Source organism: Epinephelus lanceolatus, chromosome 21 (assembly GCF_041903045.1).
Source record: "Epinephelus lanceolatus isolate andai-2023 chromosome 21, ASM4190304v1, whole genome shotgun sequence".
Taxonomy (NCBI): Eukaryota; Metazoa; Chordata; class Actinopteri; order Perciformes; family Serranidae; genus Epinephelus; species Epinephelus lanceolatus.
This window is the reverse complement of record NC_135754.1, coordinates 28,780,023-28,801,642: the sequence shown is the minus strand read 5'-3', so window position 1 is coordinate 28,801,642 and position 21,620 is coordinate 28,780,023. Positions and strand designations below refer to the sequence as shown.

Below are 21,620 nucleotides of genomic sequence, written 5' to 3'. Positions count from 1 at the left end.
TCTGAGCATCGAAGCGCACTCTGGCACAAACTGGACCGTTCGTAAATTCATAACGCTGTCGGAATGTACTGTTTGGTTAGCCATAAAAGGTAGGCAGTGTTTTACCTTCTAAGTTTGCTTGCTTAAGTTTAGTCAACTACAGAACACAGTTCGATTTTGAAAAAAACACTGTTTGGCTAAAAACAACTACGTTTGTTAAATGTCACATGACATACATCACTAGCATATTATGCTCAACATACTAGGGCACGACGCCTTTCTTAGAACAACTCCTTGACTTTTGGTTTCACACTGGACTTCTAGAGCAGGCTGCTGAGTGAAAGTTTGTTGGACTCATTCTCCTCCCCTCCCGGCTCAAACAATCTTGCTCTTCATAGCCTACCATTGTCATTGCCCGGAGAGTCAACAGCCACCCCCCAGGTCGTCTCATATCACTGCTTAAGTGTTGCTCTGTGCGTCAGTGTCTGACAGCGACAGGCCACTCACCAAGCTTTGGTATCTGACCATTTGGGCGTGAGATCGAGTTGCGAAGCTATGTTTCTGAAAACATTTAAGATTAGAAATAGACAATGTAGTAACAGAATCGTGACTCATGCCGTATTTGACTGTCTCACGTACTACTGTGTGGATATTAAGACGGTTTCAGCGAATATGATGAAAAGTTATTTTTATAAAACTGTAGCTTTACGTGCACCATCAAGAATAAAGTACAGTGCAACTCAGTAGTTCATAAAAACAAATCTACAAATTTAAAGGAAACATGAAGCCTCTTTATAAAGTCTTCAAAAGATTTAAAAGGAGATACTGTTGTGGCAATCCAGAGTTTCTCAGACAGGTTCCACATCCGAGTAGCCCTAAACGCTCTCCCCTTTAGTCTTTGAGCATGTCAGCCGGTTCCTGGTGAAGAAACAGCAGTTCAGATATATATTTTGAGACCATAAAGAGCTTTAAAAGTAATAAGTAAAATCTTAAAGTCAATCCTAACAGATTGGCAGCCATTGTGAGGACATTAAAATTGGAGTAATCTGCTCTTATTTCCTGCTGTCGCCTTTTGTTTTACCTTCTAAAACTGTAACAGTAGTCACACTGTCAGGAAATAAAAGCTTGAATGATAGTTGTGTGTCATTAAGAGAGTGAGGTTAGATTAAACCTTGCATTTAAAGGCATAGTTATCTTTTGTTTTACATTTTGGAGCTGCCATTACAGTGAAGCATTGCTTTTGTAATCATCAAATTGATCTCACTCATACTGGAGCCGTCTGTCTGCAAAAAGGAAAGATCACCACCTTGTGGTGGCTCATGGACACTGTCAGACGCTGCTGGGTTTTATATGTGGTGAAGGAGGTCAGGGACACGTTGAACTTGGAGGACTGGTTAGTAAAAGCCTGCTGGAAATTTGGAATTACTCATAAAAAATTCAAAAGGGTTCAAGACATATGTGCAGTGTAAAGGAGATGTTTTTAGGATGTGTAGTAATTTGCCACAACTGTTTTTCGAAATATATTTTTATTTTAATATAATTTAATTAAAATTAATTTAATTAAATATTTAATTACATCACTTCCCACACTGTGGAGCTTTTCGTGTTTAAAAGATAAACCATGCAGTACTTTTTCATGTTTTTACCTTTTTTTTTCTGTCACGAATGTTTTGTCTTTTATGTTTAACACTTTGTGTTGCACTTTATACATGAAATATGCTATATAAATAAAGTTATTGTTACTGTTATTTTCCTGAAAAATATCATCACTTATGACCTACAACAAGTGTGGCGGTGTATTTACTTGCAGAGACTCTCTGTATTTTCTCATTCTATTCTTATTTTACTGTGTTCGAGGCGTTTATGGGCTGAAGCCTTTGATAAAAAGCAAATACAACAAGAAGAAAAACCAAGCAGACAAAGCTGATTCAAAAACAAGAGTGAACCTGGGATTGGCTGTTACCTGTTGGCGAGCACTTAAGTAGAGGACAGCGATGAAGAGTTGGCCCGTCTTCTTTTAGACAGTAGGTGCCGGCGGTCAACTCAGTTAGCTTGCTAAACTATCGGCTCTACCATCATAACAAATACAACATTTCAACAATAGTATGTTGCAAGTTTAAATGTTGTGTTTACAAACGGTAAGCGACCGTTCCTGCATAATCTACCTTTAATAAGTTTTTTTCTGTTGATCATGTCAACATCGTGACTCCTTTTTGGTCAAAGGTTTACTGAGCTGAGGAAATTGAGTCATTTTGGCAATTTTTAAAGAGAACATGCTGTCCAAACCTACATGTGTTCTTTAAGTAAGATAAATACAAAATAAAAACCATTTAAATTTTATGCCCCTCCCCTAAACATAAATAAAAGATTTCAGTTCCTCTCCAGCGCTTAAAAAATTATTTGACATGCCTTCCCCTTTTGCCCCTAACACTTCCTCCACCCATAAATAGCAACAGTTCCTGTTATAGTTGTATGGTATAAAGTGTGAAAGTCGACAAGGATGTCCTTCAAGTCCAACTTTGTCTCTTGCCATAAAATGGCCGTGCCTTCTAGAAAGACACAAAGAAAGATTTTTCTGATCTGATGCATCAGTCAGCAGAAGAACATCTTTAGTCCGTGCCTTCCAAAAATTTTTAAAAAGCCACTAATGAAAAATAAATCTGTTTTATGAGCACAGTCTCACTCCGAAGTTGTTGAAATCTGGCGCTTGGGCAGTGAAACCAAATAAAAAATGCGTCCTTTGACATCGGCATGATACAAGGCCGGTTGGTGTTATAGTTTAACAGCACCCGGCGGTGTCAGGAGGAAACATGGCAGGACAAGAACGAAGTTATGGCGGAGAAAGTCCGATTGGGGCAGGTCGGAAGGGATGGTGGACGGGTACAAGAAACACCAACTTTCATCTGAGAGAGTGGTGTTTGCAGTGTTGTACCAACGTAGTGTGTTTATTTTGAAAGAGACTGTATGTAAATGTTAAATTTCCAGTGAAAACAGAAGTGTATCTTGAAAGAAGAGAACTTCAAACAGTGTCCCAGAACGCCAACAACCAACGCACCCAGGGTACCTCGCACGTCGTATGCTGACGTGCAAAGTCCATGACCCAAACCTCAATATGTGACGAGGTTGGAGTGAGAATGTGTTGACTTTATCATTTGACAACACATTGGTTAAAGTTTGGATAGATTTAGGCAAAGATTATGGCTTGGGTTAATGTCATTAAGTTGAGGGGACCTTTGTCCACATGGTTTCAATAAACACATGAGCAGGGTTAAGAAACAGTCGTCACCATGCTTGCTTTAAAAAAAAATAATACTGACCGACAGTTGGAAACAGGAAACAAAATTTACATTACAATTCACCCGTCCACCTCCTCCCTACGTGGACACTGTTGCTCTATAATATCACCAGAATGTGCAGACAGGAAGGATTCATAGAAAAGGTGAAGTTACATAGTCTTACTGGCATGTGTATAAAGTCCAAACTGAAAGTGAGAGTCCAGAAGTAGGTCTGGATGATTAGGTAACAGTTTCTGCATCACAGGATGCAGTGATCAAAGGCATGCGCACTAAGACACCACAACAATTCTGATGATCTGGGAAGGAGAGAGTGGGAAAGGACTGGCTGAATATCTGCAGGGCTGATGAGTAAAGTCATAACAGGTGAGTGGGGAAGGTCAGGTTACTGGGGCAAGGGGGAAAAGTCAGTGGGCATCTGGTGGACAGGAAGGGAATGGCAATGAACGGGAAGTGGGAATGTGGTTGGAGGAAGAGATGGACAGGCAGGATGTGCTAATTAGTGAAACAAAGTCCAGCTGATGAGAACGTCTTTACCTCCGCATGTGTTTGGTCGTAAACCAAAACACTGGAAAAATTGAAAGCTTGACTTGATGATGGCCCTAGAAGAAAAGAAAAGGGACCTCTTAAGTTATTACAGCTCATCATTTGATCTACACTTCATCTGAGTTACTAGGATTCATCCTCTGAAGAAATTGAAAGTCAATCCATTCAATAGCTGCTGAGATATTTCAGCCTGGACAGACGGACCATCACTGCCTGCTAACAGGGCTAAACAAAAATAACATCCACCGTGATTTGATGTGGTGAAAGAATAAAACATGTAAAAGTCCTGAGGGTACTTTTTATACGCAGCCTGTGTGATGAGCATCCAGTGATAGATCAGACCCTCTTTTCTGATGATGTGTTTATAACATAGAGACTATCATGCCAGTGAGGACGAACGTGATTGGTTTAAAGTCTGAGTGAGAGATGAGCTGTGAGCTGAGAGTGGGCTGAAACAGGACAGGAGGGAAAGATCTGTTTGTCTGAGGGGAGAGATAATGTGAAATATTACAGTGTAAATCATGACATCAGTGAGGTCAGTGAAGAATTGAACTAGAGGGCAGTAAAGTTTCCTCTTATCTTTTACAATCAATAGTCCAGATTGGATTACATCAGATTAGATTTGTCTATGTTTACACTGCACACAAGATTTTGGGAGCTTATGAGTCATTGAACACAGCTGCACCTTCATTTATACAATTATATCCACCTTTTTTTGGCTTTGACATCAATGCAGCTATTGATGTATCTGTGGGTTAAGCCACAGTGAGGACTTTTTTTCTCCAGTGAATCATAACTGTGTTTATACATTTATTATTTGTTTATTTTAGCCTACAAATTGATCATGAACTAACAATTGCTGCCGAAGATTTCAGTAGCTTTAAAGCAGACAATGTTTGTCCTTTCTCTTTTCTAAATTCAAACATTTAGTGGTTTGTATTAGGGTTTAATGTTGTAAACATTTATTATCCTGGTATCTGTTGCTGTGAACGAACAACAATTATTCACTACACATTATACAATCATTCGAAGGTAGTCAATTGAACTGGCTTTGACAGTAATGATATCTGCAGGATCGTCCAAAAATGATCTCATCTAAACCCCAGGAAAAAAAAGATTCACAAGATGCTTTTAAAAGCACAACACGACACTTGTAGACATCACTTGTAGAAATAGAGCAACAACCAAAGTATTACAAGGTGTTATTTTACATTTCTAAGTGTTCCATGCGATGAAGATGAGGGGTAGAAACAGTGACACTATGGTGATGTAGAAAATGAAGAAAACTCTGTTGATTCTTGAGGCCCAAAGACCGGACTTCCCTCCTTCCTGTCTGCAGCCGAGGTGCAGATTCAGAGTTTTCTGCAGCTTCCTCAGCTCCTCCAGGATCAGCAGTAACACGTGAGACTCTCGTGACTGAATGCTGTTGTTAACCTGCACACACCAGGAGACACAGAGTCAAATTAGAATGGGTTGATTCATGTGTTATTGTCCTACAAGTCAGGTGGACAAAAACTGTGATGTGTCCGAACTTAACGTTTCTTAACAGGCTGGATCGGGTCTCTTAAAACAACATATCCTCATGGAACGGTTCGTATGGTCTATGATTCAGCGCCCCACAAATGACGTTATGTCCTTGATGTAAAGTATATAATTAACGTAAAGTTACTGTGGCTAGGTTTAGGGAAGGAAACATGGTGAGGACATACCTTAAAATGACTCAAAGTTCACATGAATTTGAACATGTGTCTCCTGGGGAAAGCCAGTGCTTTTGTGACCAATCCACCACCCCAACCTGCCTTCTCACAAGACTGCTCTGGACCGCCTCGTTTACTCTCCTTGTTTACTCCTATCAGTGCATTGGTCACATGATCGCAACCTTCCAAAATACGTGGGTTTAGCACGAAGTACCTGCTAATGATTACAAGGGATATGTACGAATTTGGGTGCATTACTTTCATAGGAAAACTTAGTTTATGAGAACAGCCTGCTTAAAGCATGTTAAACATGTTGAATTTTGCCATTTTATCTAAAAAGTGTTGACTGATGCTTCCGACTCCGCAGCCCAAACATTGGTCTATAGTTTAACCTTATCTGCTTATCCAGGGCCAGGTCGCGGGGGCAGCAGGCCAAGCAAAGCACCCCAGACTTCCCCAGCAATGCTTTCCAGCTCCCAGGCCAGATGAGATATGTAATCCCTCCAGCGTGTTCTGGGTCTGCCCCGGGACCTCCTACCAGTGGGACGTGCTAGATACACTTTTAACGGGAGGTGCCCTTGAGACATCCTGATCAGATGTCTGAACCACCTCAACTGACCCTTTTCGACACAAAGGGGCAGCGGTTCTACTCCGAGCTCCCTCCAGATGTCCGAGCTCCTTACCCTATCTCTAAGGCTGAGCCCAGCCACCCCACGGAGGAAACTCATTTCGGCCGCTTGTATCTGGGATCTCATTCTTTCGGTCACTACCCAGAGCTCATGACCATAGGTGAGGGTTGGGACGTAGATGGACCAGTAAATGGTGTGAATATGTGTGCAGGGCAAGCTGTTCAAACAAATTGCCCCTGGTAGGATTAATAAAGGTGTCTTAATCTGAATCTGAATCTGCATGATTACACCCATGAGAACGACACAATTTTGTCCACCAACCTTGTGATAATATCAGAACCTCTAATGACGTACCTCTTCAGCCATGGGCAGCAGTTCGTGCGGTTTCTCACCACTGGACTCTTTGCTGATGCATGAACAGCAGGTCTGTCTTTTCTCCTCTGGAAACACACAGCAGGTTAGTCACAGAATATGATTCACAATCATGCTGCCTATCAACAACACTGGAAAATATAGTTTCAAATCTGTGTTATTTTATTAGGGGCGAGGTTTGACCGGATATGATTCAACAGTAGCGCGTCCTCGGCAACACAAGCAGTCAAACCAATAACTGTCATCAAAAATTTGGTTTTAAGGCCTTTAATATAACAGATAACACTTTTGGGTCTCACCTGTGTTACAGTTATCTTTTTTGACTTTTTCCTGTTTGTCCTCCCAGTTGTCCCTCAGCCTGAGCCTCTCCTGGGTTGCAGAGTCTTTCTCCATAAGATACGTAACCAAGATCGTCTCCAGCAGGCTGAGCAGCATCAGAGCAAAAATCACAATGCAGTAGGTCGCTGAGAGAAGAAAGAAGGCAATAACTTGTTCATATTTGGTGCTCCTGACTGTATGAATCATAATCCAGTTAACAATATGGCCTTACAGCAGGAGTCAGTACCTATGAGTGGTGTCTTGTTGGACATGGAGGGCAGGATGTCGTTCAGAATGAGCAGCAGGACGGAGATGGCCAGCAGCACAGTGACTTTGAAGCCCAGCTTCTCTCCTCGATGGTCTGCGATGAAGAAGGAGGCGAGGTCCAGACTTAGGAAGAACAGGATGGGCAACAGGAAGTTGATGACATGGAGAAGGGGCCTCCTCTTCATGGTGAACTAGAAAAACAGCTTCAAAGGTCAGACTAGATCGACCAAATGACAACAGAAATTATAATTTCTGGAGTTACAAACTTACTCTGGGGGCCTGTTTCGGAACAAACTCTGAGTCTAACCCTGACGCTGATTCTGAGATGAAAAACTCTGAGTGTTAAGTCAGTTCAGTCAACTCTGAGCTAAGCTCGTGCATATAAATATTAATGTATAAATATCTGACCTGTACACATTCATCTTAAAAAAAAGTGTCAGTAAGTCAATACAATTAAGTTTTATTCAGTGATGTCCATTAATAGGGCGGCACGGTGGTGTGGTGGTTAGCACTGTCGCCTCACAGCAAGAGGGTTGCCGGTTCAATCCCGGGTGTGGGAGCATGTTCTCCCCGTGTCAGCATGGGTTCTCTCCGGGCGCTCCGGCTTCCTCCCACAGTCCAAAGACATGCAGATTGGGGACTAGGTTAACTGATAACTCTAAATTGTCTGTAGGTGTGAGTGAATGTGAATGTGTTTGTCTCTATGTGTCAGCCCTGTGATAGTCTGGTGACCTGTCCAGGGTGTACCCTGCCTCTTGCCTGATGTCAGCTGGGATAGGCTCCAGCCCCCCCGCGACCCTCAAGAGGATGAAGCAGTTAGAAGATGAATGAAGAAGAAGATGATGTCTATTAATTCATCATTTAGGCCACAACTACATTATATTTTAATTACACTGCTCAGAAAAATTAAGGGTACACTTTATGGTCACAGTCTAACACCAAGTCTGTTAAATCTGGGATATCAATCTGTCCATTTAGGAAGCACAAGTGATTGTGAATCAGTTTCAGCTGCTTTGGTGTAAATCAAAGTGACAACAGGTGCAATGAAGAGGCAAAAGCAAGACAACTTACAAAAAGGAAATGGCTTTACATGTGGTGTCCACAGACAGCTGCTCTGTCCTTATCCTTCCTGACTGATTCTTCTCTAGTTTTGTGTTCTGCTAGTGTCCTCGTCACTACTGGTAGCATGAGGCGGTACCAACAAACCAAAACAAAAAAAAAAAAAAACTAAAGGTGGGGCCTCACACCTGGGCACTTGCTAGCCTGTTGCAATGTGTGTTCACCAAATGCTAGGAAGGAGTCTTGCCTTGCCTCTATAGGACCCAACTTGGACCCTACCTACAAAGGAAGCATTCTTGACTTTGAGAAGCACCAACACGCATCCTTGAAAATTCTCTGAAAGAAGGACTCAGTCCTCGGTAGAATTTTAAGGATCCTTGACATTGGAACAGTCCTTCAGCGGAATTTGATGGTGTAGCCTCCTTGAAATTCAGCCATTTAAAGTTCCTTCATTGACTTTGAGAAGCACCAAGAGTTTGTTGAAGAAAACCTGCCAGCAAGCAAGGTAGGTTCATAGAATCAGTTACCACAGTAACTGACTCAGAGTTTAAGTTATCTCTATTTCTGAAACAGAAAACCCAGAGTTTCTCTCATCTCAGGGTCAACTATGTCAGTGTTTTCACTAAACTGGTTTTCTGAAACAGGGCCCAGGTGGCCAGAGTACATTTTAAAAAAACTTCTTCACTTGTGCAGAGGAATAATGATTCGCTCTTGAATTACTTAATTTGTGGTCTCATAATAATAACAATAATAATAAAAATAATATACGCACAAACGTACAGTGTATATGAGCTGTTCCCACTGTTTATTGTCGATGCTGAAATTGCGGCTGGTGACGGACAGCTGGAGGAACTCCCACTCTCCCTGAGTCATCATCAGCTCTCTGGAAAACTGTGTGGCTCGTGACGAGTTGGAGAAAGGAAAGAGACGAACCTCCTCAACTGAGGAGAGAGGACGAAAGTTTGAGCGTAAGGAGGCGAAGGTAAAAACACTGACTTCAGCACAGTCACACACACACACATACACACACACATACACACACACACACTCGCTCCTTCACCACAGTGTATTGCGGATCCAATGGAGATGTTGCATCTCTGTACGTCGAAGGGGAACTTGTGGACGTCCATCTCACAGCTGCTGACCACCTTCATGTCCTCTTCCAAAGTGATCACCCCATTGTGGGACACCTGCATGTACGGATTCTGAGGGGAGTCATCCTTCTGTGTCCTGAGACACAAACACACAAAATCTTTTCATGTTATGTTTGTGGTGCATTCAAACCGCACGGTATATCACATTAATCATGAACTGAATGAATCAATGATGGAGCGCCTCATAGCACCACCTCAGGACCATGTGTTTGCTTGTTGTTCTGCTTAACAATAGTGTTGTATGAGCTCTAATAAAGGTGAGCACACAGTGAAGTCATTAACCTACTAAACAAACAGGGTGTGTGGAATCAGCAGACATCAAGCTATTGAATTACTTAATGTTGAACAGCTACATAATGAGTGCTGGACCTAGCACACTTCGCTAGTACCAGGTTGGACCCCTGTTGACCTCAGAACTGCCTGAATTCTTGGTGGCACAGATTCAACAAGGTGCTGGAAACATTCTTCAGAGATTTTGCTCCATATTGACATGATGACATCACACAGTTGCTGCAGATTTGTCGGCTGCACATCCTTGATGAGAATCTCCCGTTCCACCACACCCCAAAGGTGCTCTATTGGACTGAGATCTGGTGACTGTGGAGGCCATTGGAGTACAGTGAAGTCATTGTCATGTTCAAGAAACCAGTTTGAGATGATCTGAGCTTTGCGACATGGTGCGTTATCCTGCTGGAAGTAGCCATCAGAAGATGGGTACACTGTGGTCATAAAGGGATGGACACAGTCAGCAACAATACTCAGGTAGGCTGTGGTGTTTAAACCATGCTCAGTTGGTACTAAGGGGCCCAAAGTGTGCCAAGAAAATATCCCCCACACCATTACACCACCACCATCAGCCTGAACCATTGATACAAGGCAGGATGGATCCATGCTTTCATGTTGTTTACACCAAATTCTGACCCTACCATCTGAATGTGGCAGCAGAAATCCAGACTCATCAGACCAGGCAACGTTTTTCCAATCTTCTATTGTCCAGTTTTGGTGAGCCTGTGTGAACTGTAGCCTCAGTTTCCTGTTGTTAGCTGACAGGAGTGGCACCTGGTGTGGTCTTCTGCTGCTGTAGCCCATCTGCTTCAAGGTTGGACGTGTTGCTGGTTCAGAGATGGTCTTCTGCAGACCTTGGTTGTAACCAGTGGTTATTTGAGTTACTGTTGCCTTTCTATCATCTTGAACCAGTCTGGCCATTCTCCTCTGACCTCTGGCACCAACAAGGTCACTGGATACTTTCTCTTTGTGGGACCATCCTCTATAAACCCTAGAGATGGTTGTGTGTGAAAATCCCAGTAGACTCAGACCAGCCCATCTGGCACCATCAACCATTGCGCGTTCAAAGTCACTTAAATCACCTTTCTTCCCCATTCTGATGCTCGCTTTGAACTTCAGCAGGTCTTCTTGACCATGGCTACATACCTAAATGCATTGAGTTGCTGCCATGTGATTGGCTGATTATTAGGTACAGGTGTACCTTATAAAGTGGCTGGTGAGTGTATATTTATTATTTTATTTTTGTCTTTCCATGGGTGGATTATCGAATGGGCCTACCAGGCCCAGGGGCCCATAGGCTCAGGGGCTGTTATCAACTTTGCAACACCTGTTGCAGTCAAATGACTCATCTGTGGGGGTTTACGCATCTGAGCACAGAGACCTATTGTTTTATAATCCGCCTGTGTGTCCATCTCTTCCTTTAAAATCAGTTTTTGTGTATCTTTTCATGTGCGTTCGTGTGTGCTGTAGGCTCACATCTCATAGATGAAGAGGTCTGGTCTCCAGAGCATTTCTTTAGGAACTGAAATATGAGTGATTCCACAAAACTGAGCTGGGTCCCACGAGATGCGCTCATTGTTCCACATCTGCAGGAAATTAAAGGTGAAATACCAGACAGATAAGAGACAGGTTGTCGCAGAGACAGCTGACATAAAATAAAAGAGACATGTAAATGATCCAAAAAAATCAGAGCTCACCATTGTTGCCCAGATGAAAGGAATAAAAGTTTGTGTTTTCTCAATCTGGTAATAAACACACAAACACACACATCAGAACAAATCATCTCAATGTCCAGTATTACAGTTTAGCTTCCAGTGTTTCTGGCAGTATCAGCTCTTCGCTACTTCAACTAATGGACCAACCAGGTAACGAGCTCACAGTGGTTGCTCTGGTCAAAGAGGATGCAATTTGGCCCCTGTATGATAGAAGTTTACCAGCAGGCCCCCTGGACAAGGCTGGATGTTCAAAATAAAAGCCCCCAGATGGTACCAAGAGTTTACCAAGGCCCTGAACTAGGCTGGATTTTCAAAATAAAAGCCCCCAGGTGGTACCAAGTGTTTTTCAGGGGCACTGAACTAGGTTGGATTTTCAAAATAAAAGCCCATAAATGGTGCCAAGAATTTACCAGGGGCACTAAACTTGGCTGGAACTCAAAATAAAGGCATCTAGCACCTACCACGGCCAGGATGGCATAGAGGATGATGTCCAGCTCCACCATGGTGAGGTGCGTGTAGTCCAACACAGGCCGGGTCAGTTTAAACGCGGCGTTATTTGTGGTAAGATTCAAGTAGTCCACTATATCCTGGTAACTGCACACTTTCTCAGAGGACAACCCATCTGAATGAAAACAGTTATCAGAGACAATTTCTTCCCAAAACTTCAACTTCAATAAGAAGTTTTTGTTGAACCTACTGCAGTTTTTTTTTTAGTTTATTGTTGATTTAACTTGATTTATCTTATACTCAAAAGTTGATTCTGTATGAAAACCAGAGTAGATTCTTTATCCTCAAATTTGTTAGATTTTTTCCTTCTGCAAGTTCATAACAAAAAAAAAACATTCTTTCTATTGCATTCTAAGCTGGCTAATGAAGAGCAATTAGACTAATCTTCTGTGTACATTATTTTTAAACACAGATGTTATGATAAGAGGAAGGCTTCTGGAGTCATCTGCATTACTGTTTCCCCTCCTCCTTTAGATGAAGCACTATTTTCTCTCCACAGCAGCGTGAACCAGGCAAACCAAAGATGTCATAACATGGTTTGAGTTTGATGAAAAGGTGACCATTTTTGGTTCAAGATTTGCACTGACCCTCACCGCCTCCACACCCTTAAACAGTTTATAACCCAAATATAAACAGTGCTAGCACGATGGAAAATACTATTCCAACCAAAGCAATCACCGATACTTTGCTTAGACACTTTTCCAAAGTCCAAAGACATAAACACACATCAAACATGCTTGTGCAGCACAAAGTCTTACCTGTGAAGACGATCAGGAGGAGAAAAGCAACATGTATCATATCTGCAGCCGTGAGTGAGTGTGTGTGTGTGTGTGTTAGAGCAGCCTCCAGCTGAGAGTGTGTCCCTGCTGTACGACCAGACCCACTGTGTGATGCGGTCCTTTGATTTGAGCAGAGGAGGGTTGGGCTGGATGAATGACCTCTGCCTGAGATGAGAAACCCCTCCCACAGTGGACAGCAAGGATTGACATTGCAATCGGTTAAAGAGTAACTTTACTGTTTTTCAACCCTATCTTCAGATTTGTGATTTAGAGATACACTGTGACAAAAACAACATATTTTTTTCTAATGCTCTGTGTGTCTCTGGGGGCTGCTTCAAACTGTTCTTCTGCAAACCAGTGGCACCATTGGTTCTTGGAAGAACTACTCTGGGTATCCAGGGGGCGTGCTCTAGATGCATCTCAAAAACAAATCCTCCCTCGTCTTGCTTCATTGCAAACTAGCTACGTGTCTAACAGCACATTGGCATCGTGTGATATAAGTGTGGAGGATGTTATAGATAGAGATTCAAGCAAGGTATTTATTCGAGCCAGACTACACAGCTGAAGAAATGCAGTGGCAAGATGACGGCGCAATCCAGTGGAGAGCTTCGGAGGCTGCAGCTGTGTTTGCCATTCATGTGTATACAGTTTGTTGCAACCCTCCAGAACCTTTGCTCAAACAGAGCTGACAACAACACAAAGAGCCTGTATTGCGTTATTATCTATGAAAGTTTTGCTCCTCACTTGGACAGAGGTGTGCAGGAGACTACGGTTGGACTATTGGTAGAATGTATTGACCAATGGTTAAGCACGTTGTCAATTGTTTGATTTTTTTTAGGGGAAGGGGGGCAATTTTGTCATTTTAGTTTGCTTCTACCTCAAAGAAAACAAGTCAGAGCTGCTGCTCTGCTAACTTTTGACATCTAACTCGGTGAGTTAAGGGTTTATTTCAACCAAACCAGAGCTGGTGATTGTTGGAACAGTGGCCCAACTAACCATGGAGGTTCTGATGAGTTTCATTTTGTTTCTGTTGAGTTTGAATGAAGCATCAGCTAGGGCTGCCTCCTAATGGTCAACCAAACGTTAGTCGACCAGAAAGGTCATTAGTCCGCAAGATTTCATTGGTCGCTTAGTCGCAGAAAAAAACAACAACAACAACAACAACAACAACCAAACATGAAACTCTATTAGGAGCTGCGCCTTGTCAAAATAAATCAAAACCTATATGACTGGACCATGTAGACAGGAGTTACGTTACAAACCAATCACAGCCCACAGATATCTTTCCCTTCTTCTGTAAATATTCAGTCTGATAAATACAGAAACACTGATCATGTTAGTGCAGGGCTACCCAGAGCTTTACATCTGTCCCACAGACAGCGGCTGGAATAAGATCAGCTCTGCACTCAGAATTTCAGGTAAATAGGCTATACGGTGCTTGTTAAGGTTGCTTAGCAACCTCAGACGCAACCTGCCGCCACGCTCTTGAAAGGTGGCACAAAAAAGGCACAAGAGTAGGTCCAAGCACCCGACCTCACGTTTTCCTGGCGGTTAAAGACGCAGCATGTGTGCGGCCCCTAATTTCCAGGGCTGGTACCTGCGGTTATTCCACAGGCTAGTTAACAACATGTCGGGCAGGAAATCCAAAGTGTGGGATCATTTTGAGAAGGTGAAGGACGAACCCAAGGTGATATGTAAACTCATCTTCATTGGTCGACTACAAACATGACGTATCATCTGAAACATGGAAGTAGCTACATGCCCATTAGCCCACAGCGTCATTAACAGGCGGCTCGCTCAGTGTGTGACGTGCACTTGTAGATAAAATATAGGCCTATATTAATGAAGGTTCATTAGTACGGTTTTGTATTTCTCTGTAATGTAGCACAGCGTTAACAATGTTACTGATACTATTCTTTCTCACACCTTCAACTCAAACCATTGTGTTGCCCCGCCCAAAATATATCATTTAATCATTAAATTAATATCGTAAACATGCGGGTGACTAGTCGACTAATGGCCCTAAATGATGACTACTGGTCAACTAGCAAAATTCTTAGGCCGGGGGGAACACCTAATATCAGCAATCACCGGTTGTTAGGTGAACTGTTTCCTGTTGGAAAATCACTGGAGACCTTCTTCAGGATCCTGAAGACAGGGCTCAGAGGGCAGATAACACCTGAGTGAGTACTTTTTTCACTGAGCACTATGTTTTGGCCACCAAAGTAATAGCTTTTGTCTGGGGTGGTGATACACAGCTTCCAGGCACTATACAAGAAGGCATGTTTGTTGTTAATACATTTTTTGCCCAACATTCTCATCGAACACTGGAGTAACATATTTCAGACACTTTTACTTTTTATAAACAGAGTTTGAAACGCTTACTGCCTATTTGGGGGTTGAGCGTCAGGAGCCCGGCCACAATGCATCCTGAAGACACTGCAGTAACGGCCGTGCAAGAAAAAAACTCAGTTTCCTCGGTCAATACTGCGCACACTGAGAAATGTATTGCTTCAATTGGCTACATTTAACATCAACACTGATTGGATAGGCGGGACATGTGGTGTACATCAGGCCTTGGCTTGACTCTTGAGGCAAGTGAGATTGAAGGCAACAAATAATAAAACTAAGGGAAAGGCAAGTGGAGAGGCTTTATCCATCTGGAACGAGACATAATGTGAATTTACAGCTGGCTCACATCTTATTTGACACGGGGGACAAAAGGATAGAGAATCTCAGTCTGCACATGTGAGGACACAGAGTTACAAAACAAGACATTTACTGTACCATATGCGGGGCAGGCCGCATCAGATGAGAAGATAAAATTCAATTAGAGCGGAACTTGATCACTAAAACGACGAGGTAATGACATTATGAACACTGATGCCATTTAAACCCACTCATCTTGTGCAAGGCTCATCGCGGGCAGCCTGGCATTAAAGCTGATTTATTATTTATGTAAAAAGTCTGTTTTTGGACCAGAAGTGACTTCGCTGATGCAGTTTTAATTCTGAGTGAATGGTTTTGTATTTTAATGGACTTGTGTGCTCACACTGGAGTTTCTGAAAAAGTAATGATTTTTTTTATTAATTAATCGTCAGTTGCAAATAGTGATACATGTCTAAAAAACAGCTTGTTTTGTCTGATCAACAGTTCATAATCTAAAGATGTTGAAATCACAGCCAGTGCTTTTCCACTATTTTGATTATTGACTTCAGTGATTGGTAATAAAAAATAATCTGAGTAAACATTTAGTTAACTTCTCAAAAAGAGTTCCAGGTTATTCCCGTAAACAAGAACATAAGTTTAACATTGGTACCTGGGATAATCTGGGCGTCTATAAAGAAACAGAAAGAAATACATTTACCTTTTTAAGTATCTAAGATACGGTTAATGGGAAGTTTTTCATATGTAAAGACCTGATCCATGTTTAAAGCTGTATACGTTGTTTTTTGGCCACTTGGGGGCAGCGTTACACAATGTCATTACAACACTGACATATTATCACCTCATAAAGTTACACGAAAGCAGATGATTGTGTATTTACATGTCCAGTAGACAGAAAGCTACATTAGCATTTAATTTGAATTGAGTATGTGGCCACCTCATGAGTTCAAAGGCAGCATTTACAGACCAGATCAAATGCCTTGTGTGAGAAAGCTGCTCTTGATTGGTCAGAATTTCCATGTAGGAAAAATCCAGGAAGCAAACAAAACCTTGAAGAAGAGTACACTTGCAAGATAAATGTGACACTTTCTAATGTCACAATGGAGGGACAACTACGCAGGTTGATTTTAGCACTGCTCATCGTGGACTATATTGCTGTCATTGTTCATTTTAGTCAAACCATACAGTTTGAAAACGAGGCGCGGCTCCAACTAGAAAACAATGTTTTGATGCATTGGATGTGCTGAATGTGCATATTAAGGCAGTACAGGAGGAGGTGCACATTAATAATCCTCCAGGACTGTAACATGCTCATGTTTAACCCAAACAATGTGTCATGTGACTGCAGTTGGTTCACATCCAGGTTGGAACACGTTCTCACCACAAACGAACCGCACCAGAGTTTGTTTGTAACCAGACTGAGACCACCTCTTCAAGAAGGTCTCTGTCCGGTCGTTTTGGATCGCACCTGAGTGTGATTGCTGTGTTCACACCTGCCCAAACGAACTTGAGCTCAATTGAAGGGAACCACACGGGGCAGGTGTGAAGGCAACCCAAGTCGCTGATGGGGCAAATAATTTTTGAAATTTGTCCAAATTCATCCAGTCATCAGCGAGAGGGCTGCCGTCAGCAGCCGCTAAGTGCGTGTTTTTCCCTCTGACAGGCTCAGATAATTATCAAAAGTGTCAGCCAGCATTATGAAAAGGATCCCTACAGAGACAGACCTTTTTGTTAAAGAATAACATCGTTCTTGTTTATCCAGAAACAGCCCTGAAATCACTGTCACCAAAGCAGCCAGACTCCCTTTAAATGATCAGTAATTTTAGCACATAGCATTTTAACACGCTTTAATGAAAGCTGATAGAAAAAAAATAAAACTACAAAACAAAACAGAAACTGCTTTGGTTCGTTTTTCCATTGTTCCAACAATCACTGGCTTTGGTTTGTTGAAATAAACCTTTAATTGACCCAGTCAGATGTAAAAAATGCTGATTCTATATAACCTAAAATTACAGATTATTTAAATGGAGTTTGGTGAATTTGGCATCAATGATTTCAGGGCCATTTCTGGTTAAATAAAAAGGATCTTACTCCATAATGTTGTCAGACACTTAAAATAATAATCTGAGCTTGTCAGTGGAAAGGCTGAACAAGTACTTGTAGTGCACATATGTTGACAGTGCAAACACATCTTGAGTGTTGACATTCCAGTCTGTTTTGCAGCTGCCAGCTGAAGCTCTCTTGCTGAATACTGGACCAGTTTGCTTTGTTTTGACATTTTACCGTGATTGTTTTTCTTTTCACTTTAAATTTCGGTAACTGGAGATTAAAGTGGGAAGAAAACTGTGCGTATGGAGAGAGGAGGACTGATAAAACTGTTTAATAAAACAATTTTGAGTCAAATGCAAATAATGCTAATCAGACGAATAATTAAATTTCCTCTGTGGGAATGGTGGTCATTTTAAGCCCTGTTATTTTTATACTGGTGACATAAATGCAAACTGAGCTCCATGGTGGGAAAATGCTGCAGAGCACATTTTGAAAAATGATTGTATGAAGCAGCTTCCAGCGACAGTGACCACGTTAGGAAACATCTGAGAGCAGCGTTTCATGGTCAGGCACATGAACCGAAACAAAACCCTGCACTGATTAATGAATCTGTCCCATTTACAATAAACAGGAAATCACTCAGCGACGGTTTAGTTGCAAAACGTTTATCATCCATTTGATGTTTTCTTTGACATTTTCACTCATAATTCTAGAAAAGTGGGGCTCTTACAGATTTGGGACCCATTCCTTTGATATCATACTGCGACCGGTGCCACAGAACGGCTTCATCGACACGTGACTGTTTGCAGCTTGGATATAGTAGTGCAGTCCTCTTGACCCTAACAGTTCGGGGTTGAGGGAAAAGGGAGCCAGCAACAGATATATAACACTGCAGAAGGATATGGTCCGGTGTTCTGTGTGTGCAGTGATCCATCCTCAAGTATTCTACAGGAGGGTGCAGGCTGACCTAGACTAACATGCCTACTCTACTATCGCCTCATGCACCGCAAAGTGTGTCATCTAGGAAACAGCTAATAGTGCATTAAATGTTGATATTGTAGGAGAATGGGACTGACGGACGGACCACCAAAAACACAATGCCAGCTACCATGGGTGTCGCCAATGCAGACGCATTTGAAATATTGCAAGTTTTTAAGCTTGGATGAGGTGGAAAATCTGGTGTATCAATAAAAATAAAATACAACAAAGTGCATTAAGAACAAATAAATCTTGAAATAAATCTTGAAGCGTGTGACCTTAACAAACACTGAAGAGATGAAAACGAGAGATCTGTGTAGAGCCACGAGGAGACTAAAATGTCCCTTAAATCAATAAATTAAAAACAAACATAAGTCATATTTACATCATGATTTCCACAAGTGTCGCCCTTTACCTATGAAATGTTATAATGACACCTAACTGTAGAGTTAGTGTCACCAACTACTGATCTTGATGCGCCCGACTCCTGATATTCACATGACAGTGGAGGATAAACACATTACTTCACATTTTATTTTGATTTTTTTCTGGAAATGTGGATAAAATTTGTGCTCATGTCTCGACTATAATGAAGGTTTAAGGGCTGAAATGTCATGTGACTAAAAGGGAAATGCAGATGGAGCCAGAGTGTGTGACACTTCTTTCCTACTTCCAATGTCTTGATGACTATCTGTGTTCTATGACACTTTGACGGCACAGTAGGGCATTAACGACTTTGATTTTTTTTCAGGTTGACTTATCTGTCAATAAAGTCAAAGTTGAGTCGACAAATCATTTGATGACGTCATCACATTGACACGGCGGTGGAAAGTGAATATATCCACACATGTGATGTGTGTCTGTCAAGGCCCAAACATACTCGGGCGGAATGTACGCGGAACGGACTCTTCGGAGGTCCGCGCGGACTCAAAGCGGACGTCCGCAAGCCCTGTGCGCGAAAAGCTCAGATTTTACGACTGCGCGGACTCCACTCCGCGCACCAGTGACTGCTCGGCATGTATTTTTAACATCGAGGGGATTTTTCACGGACATTTTTACAGGAAACTACAATGCGGAAGTGCGCTCGACTATGAAAGCCCGAATGACTGGAGTCTTAAAGTACGCCCGAGTATGTTCACTTAGTCAAGGATAAAGTATCAGTGTAAGCCAATCAGAGATTGCATTCTGTACACAAGCACACACACAGAGAGAGAGAGAAAAACATGACCAGTCAGTGCAGTCTTAAAGACTGCACTGACTGGTCATGTTTTTCACATGTAGTTTGACATGTGTCTCACCACGTCACGGCTGCATTAAATGCACTTAAGTCACCTAATGTGACAGAGTGGCCATTTTGTAGTTTCGCCTTTTTGCCCCTGTGATGAGCTCATGTGCTTCTAAATTCATTAATTCTGGCTGCAAACACTTACCCTTACAAGACATACTGAAATGCACAGTTTCATTTTGGTCTCTGCTTTAAATGTTTGGCTACCTGTTGGTACACGTCAATATATGAGTCATTAAAAGCAGTTTTCAGTATTCATAAATCAAAGTCTGCTGACTCATCCTGCAGTCTTGTTTGGACCTGCAGACCAGAAACCAGCAGCCTGGACTCTCTAAAGGCAGGACAATGATCAGTGTGCATATCTGGATAAAAACATCATCAGTTATTACCCTTTAAACTAAGGCTGCTTGACTTGTTCCTTTGCACAGTACATGATACTCTACTTTCCTTAAAATGCACAGCACTTTGTTGAAATTATTAAATTATTGTAATTTTGACTCACAATAATCACATGTATATTTCTAGCTCCTGTCCTGTACTGAGGGTCACGTCAGTTCGAAGCGACTCAAACGCTCATCAGCCAACATGGTCCTGACTCACAGTGAATAACGGTAAATATCAGCCAGTGAATAAAATTAATTATTGATACTTTTAGGTCTGGACCACAGAGAATATGAATAATGAATAACATCAGCAATGAAAGCTACCTCACTTCAACTGTCACTGTGCAATGAGAAAATATAATGTAAGGCAGATTCTGAGAAAAGATTAAAACCTTTTTACAGATATTTATACTGTATTTTTTAGGAGAGAAATTCTTGAATAAAACTGAATCCTGATAAAAAAAAAAAAACATAAGATTGTTACTGTGCATGCAAACTACATATATGACCCTAAAGTCTGATCTACCATCTAGCCATAACTCCATACCTAGTCCTCAATGTGCACTGGGCACGACTCCTCATCTGTCCATCCGAAAGAAGGCGAGAGAAGGAAGAAAGAGACAAAGGAGACAAAGGAGAGGAGAGAGGAAGGAAGGAAGGAAGGAAAATGTCCAAGAAAAGACAGCAGAAAATGTGAAGAATGACGGGGGAAAAGGAGAGAAACAGAGAGATAACAGAACACTTTTATGACACAGAAAGAGAAAACATGTCACACCATCACAGACCAACGGGGTGACGTCAGGTTCGAGGGGATGAAGGGAAATCAGGGGCTAAGAGAGCTGCGAGACGGATGCAGAGCTAAAGGCTGTTAGGCAAGTCTGAACCCAAAACTTAGAAACACAGTAAATCAAGAACAAAATGGACGCCTTTAGCTCTCATCACAGTGACCCGCCGAGTGTTAGGAAGCAGGGAGCAGGATTAGGAGAGGACAGGAGGAAAGGAAGATGGAGGGCGGTGAGAATGAGTTGCAGATGTTTGGCAAAGCGGCTCGGAGCTGGCAGACGCTGAACATGAACTTCAAACTCTGGGATGGACCCGACTCTTTTCTCTCCCTCACACACACTCACACAAACAGAAAACACCAGCATGCAGAGAGCGCTTAAACACACCATGCGCACGCACGCACACACACACACACACACACACACACACACACACCAGGGCTTCAGCTAAAGGAGGGAGAGGAGGGAGAGAGTGCACAGCTAACCGGTACTGAAGAAGCAATGAAGCACCACAACACCAAAGGGTAGGGATGAAGAGAAGAAGGAAGGCTCCATCCACAAATACAATGCGGTCATATACAGACACCCACACTAAAACCTCGTTCCCACCAAACCTTTTCAATATGATACCTTTGGAACCAACAGTAACCCTTCAGACATGGTACCTAGACCCAGTTCACAAAACCCGGTCAAAATTAATATATAAACACTTTAGGATCCACTCATTACTAAAAGTGTATGTCATATAAAAACTAAAGTGATGGTCAAAGTTGTCAAAGTGAAATTTAAGGTGTGTTGATGGATTCACATCAACAACTCACACACTGAGAAACATTACAAGTTAACGTTCCACCTTAAAAGTTGCCGGCAGTCGGC

At 42.1% G+C, this 21,620-nt stretch overlaps 1 protein-coding gene across 1 annotated transcript; it reads right to left on the bottom strand.

The window, feature by feature from the left end:
* Positions 1-4,729: 4,729 nt before the first annotated feature.
* On the bottom strand, positions 4,730-12,795 carry LOC117247622 (5-hydroxytryptamine receptor 3A-like). Its single transcript, XM_033612208.2, has 10 exons — positions 12,580-12,795; positions 11,776-11,936; positions 11,297-11,341; positions 11,076-11,185; positions 9,221-9,390; positions 8,941-9,101; positions 7,082-7,292; positions 6,816-6,980; positions 6,499-6,584; positions 4,730-5,252 (listed from the first exon to the last, which is right to left on the bottom strand). Exons 1-10 carry the CDS (start codon positions 12,617-12,619, stop codon positions 5,034-5,036), a joined length of 1,368 nt encoding a protein of 455 aa, XP_033468099.2. The 5' UTR covers positions 12,620-12,795; the 3' UTR covers positions 4,730-5,033.
* Between the last annotated feature and the right edge of the window lie 8,825 nt (positions 12,796-21,620).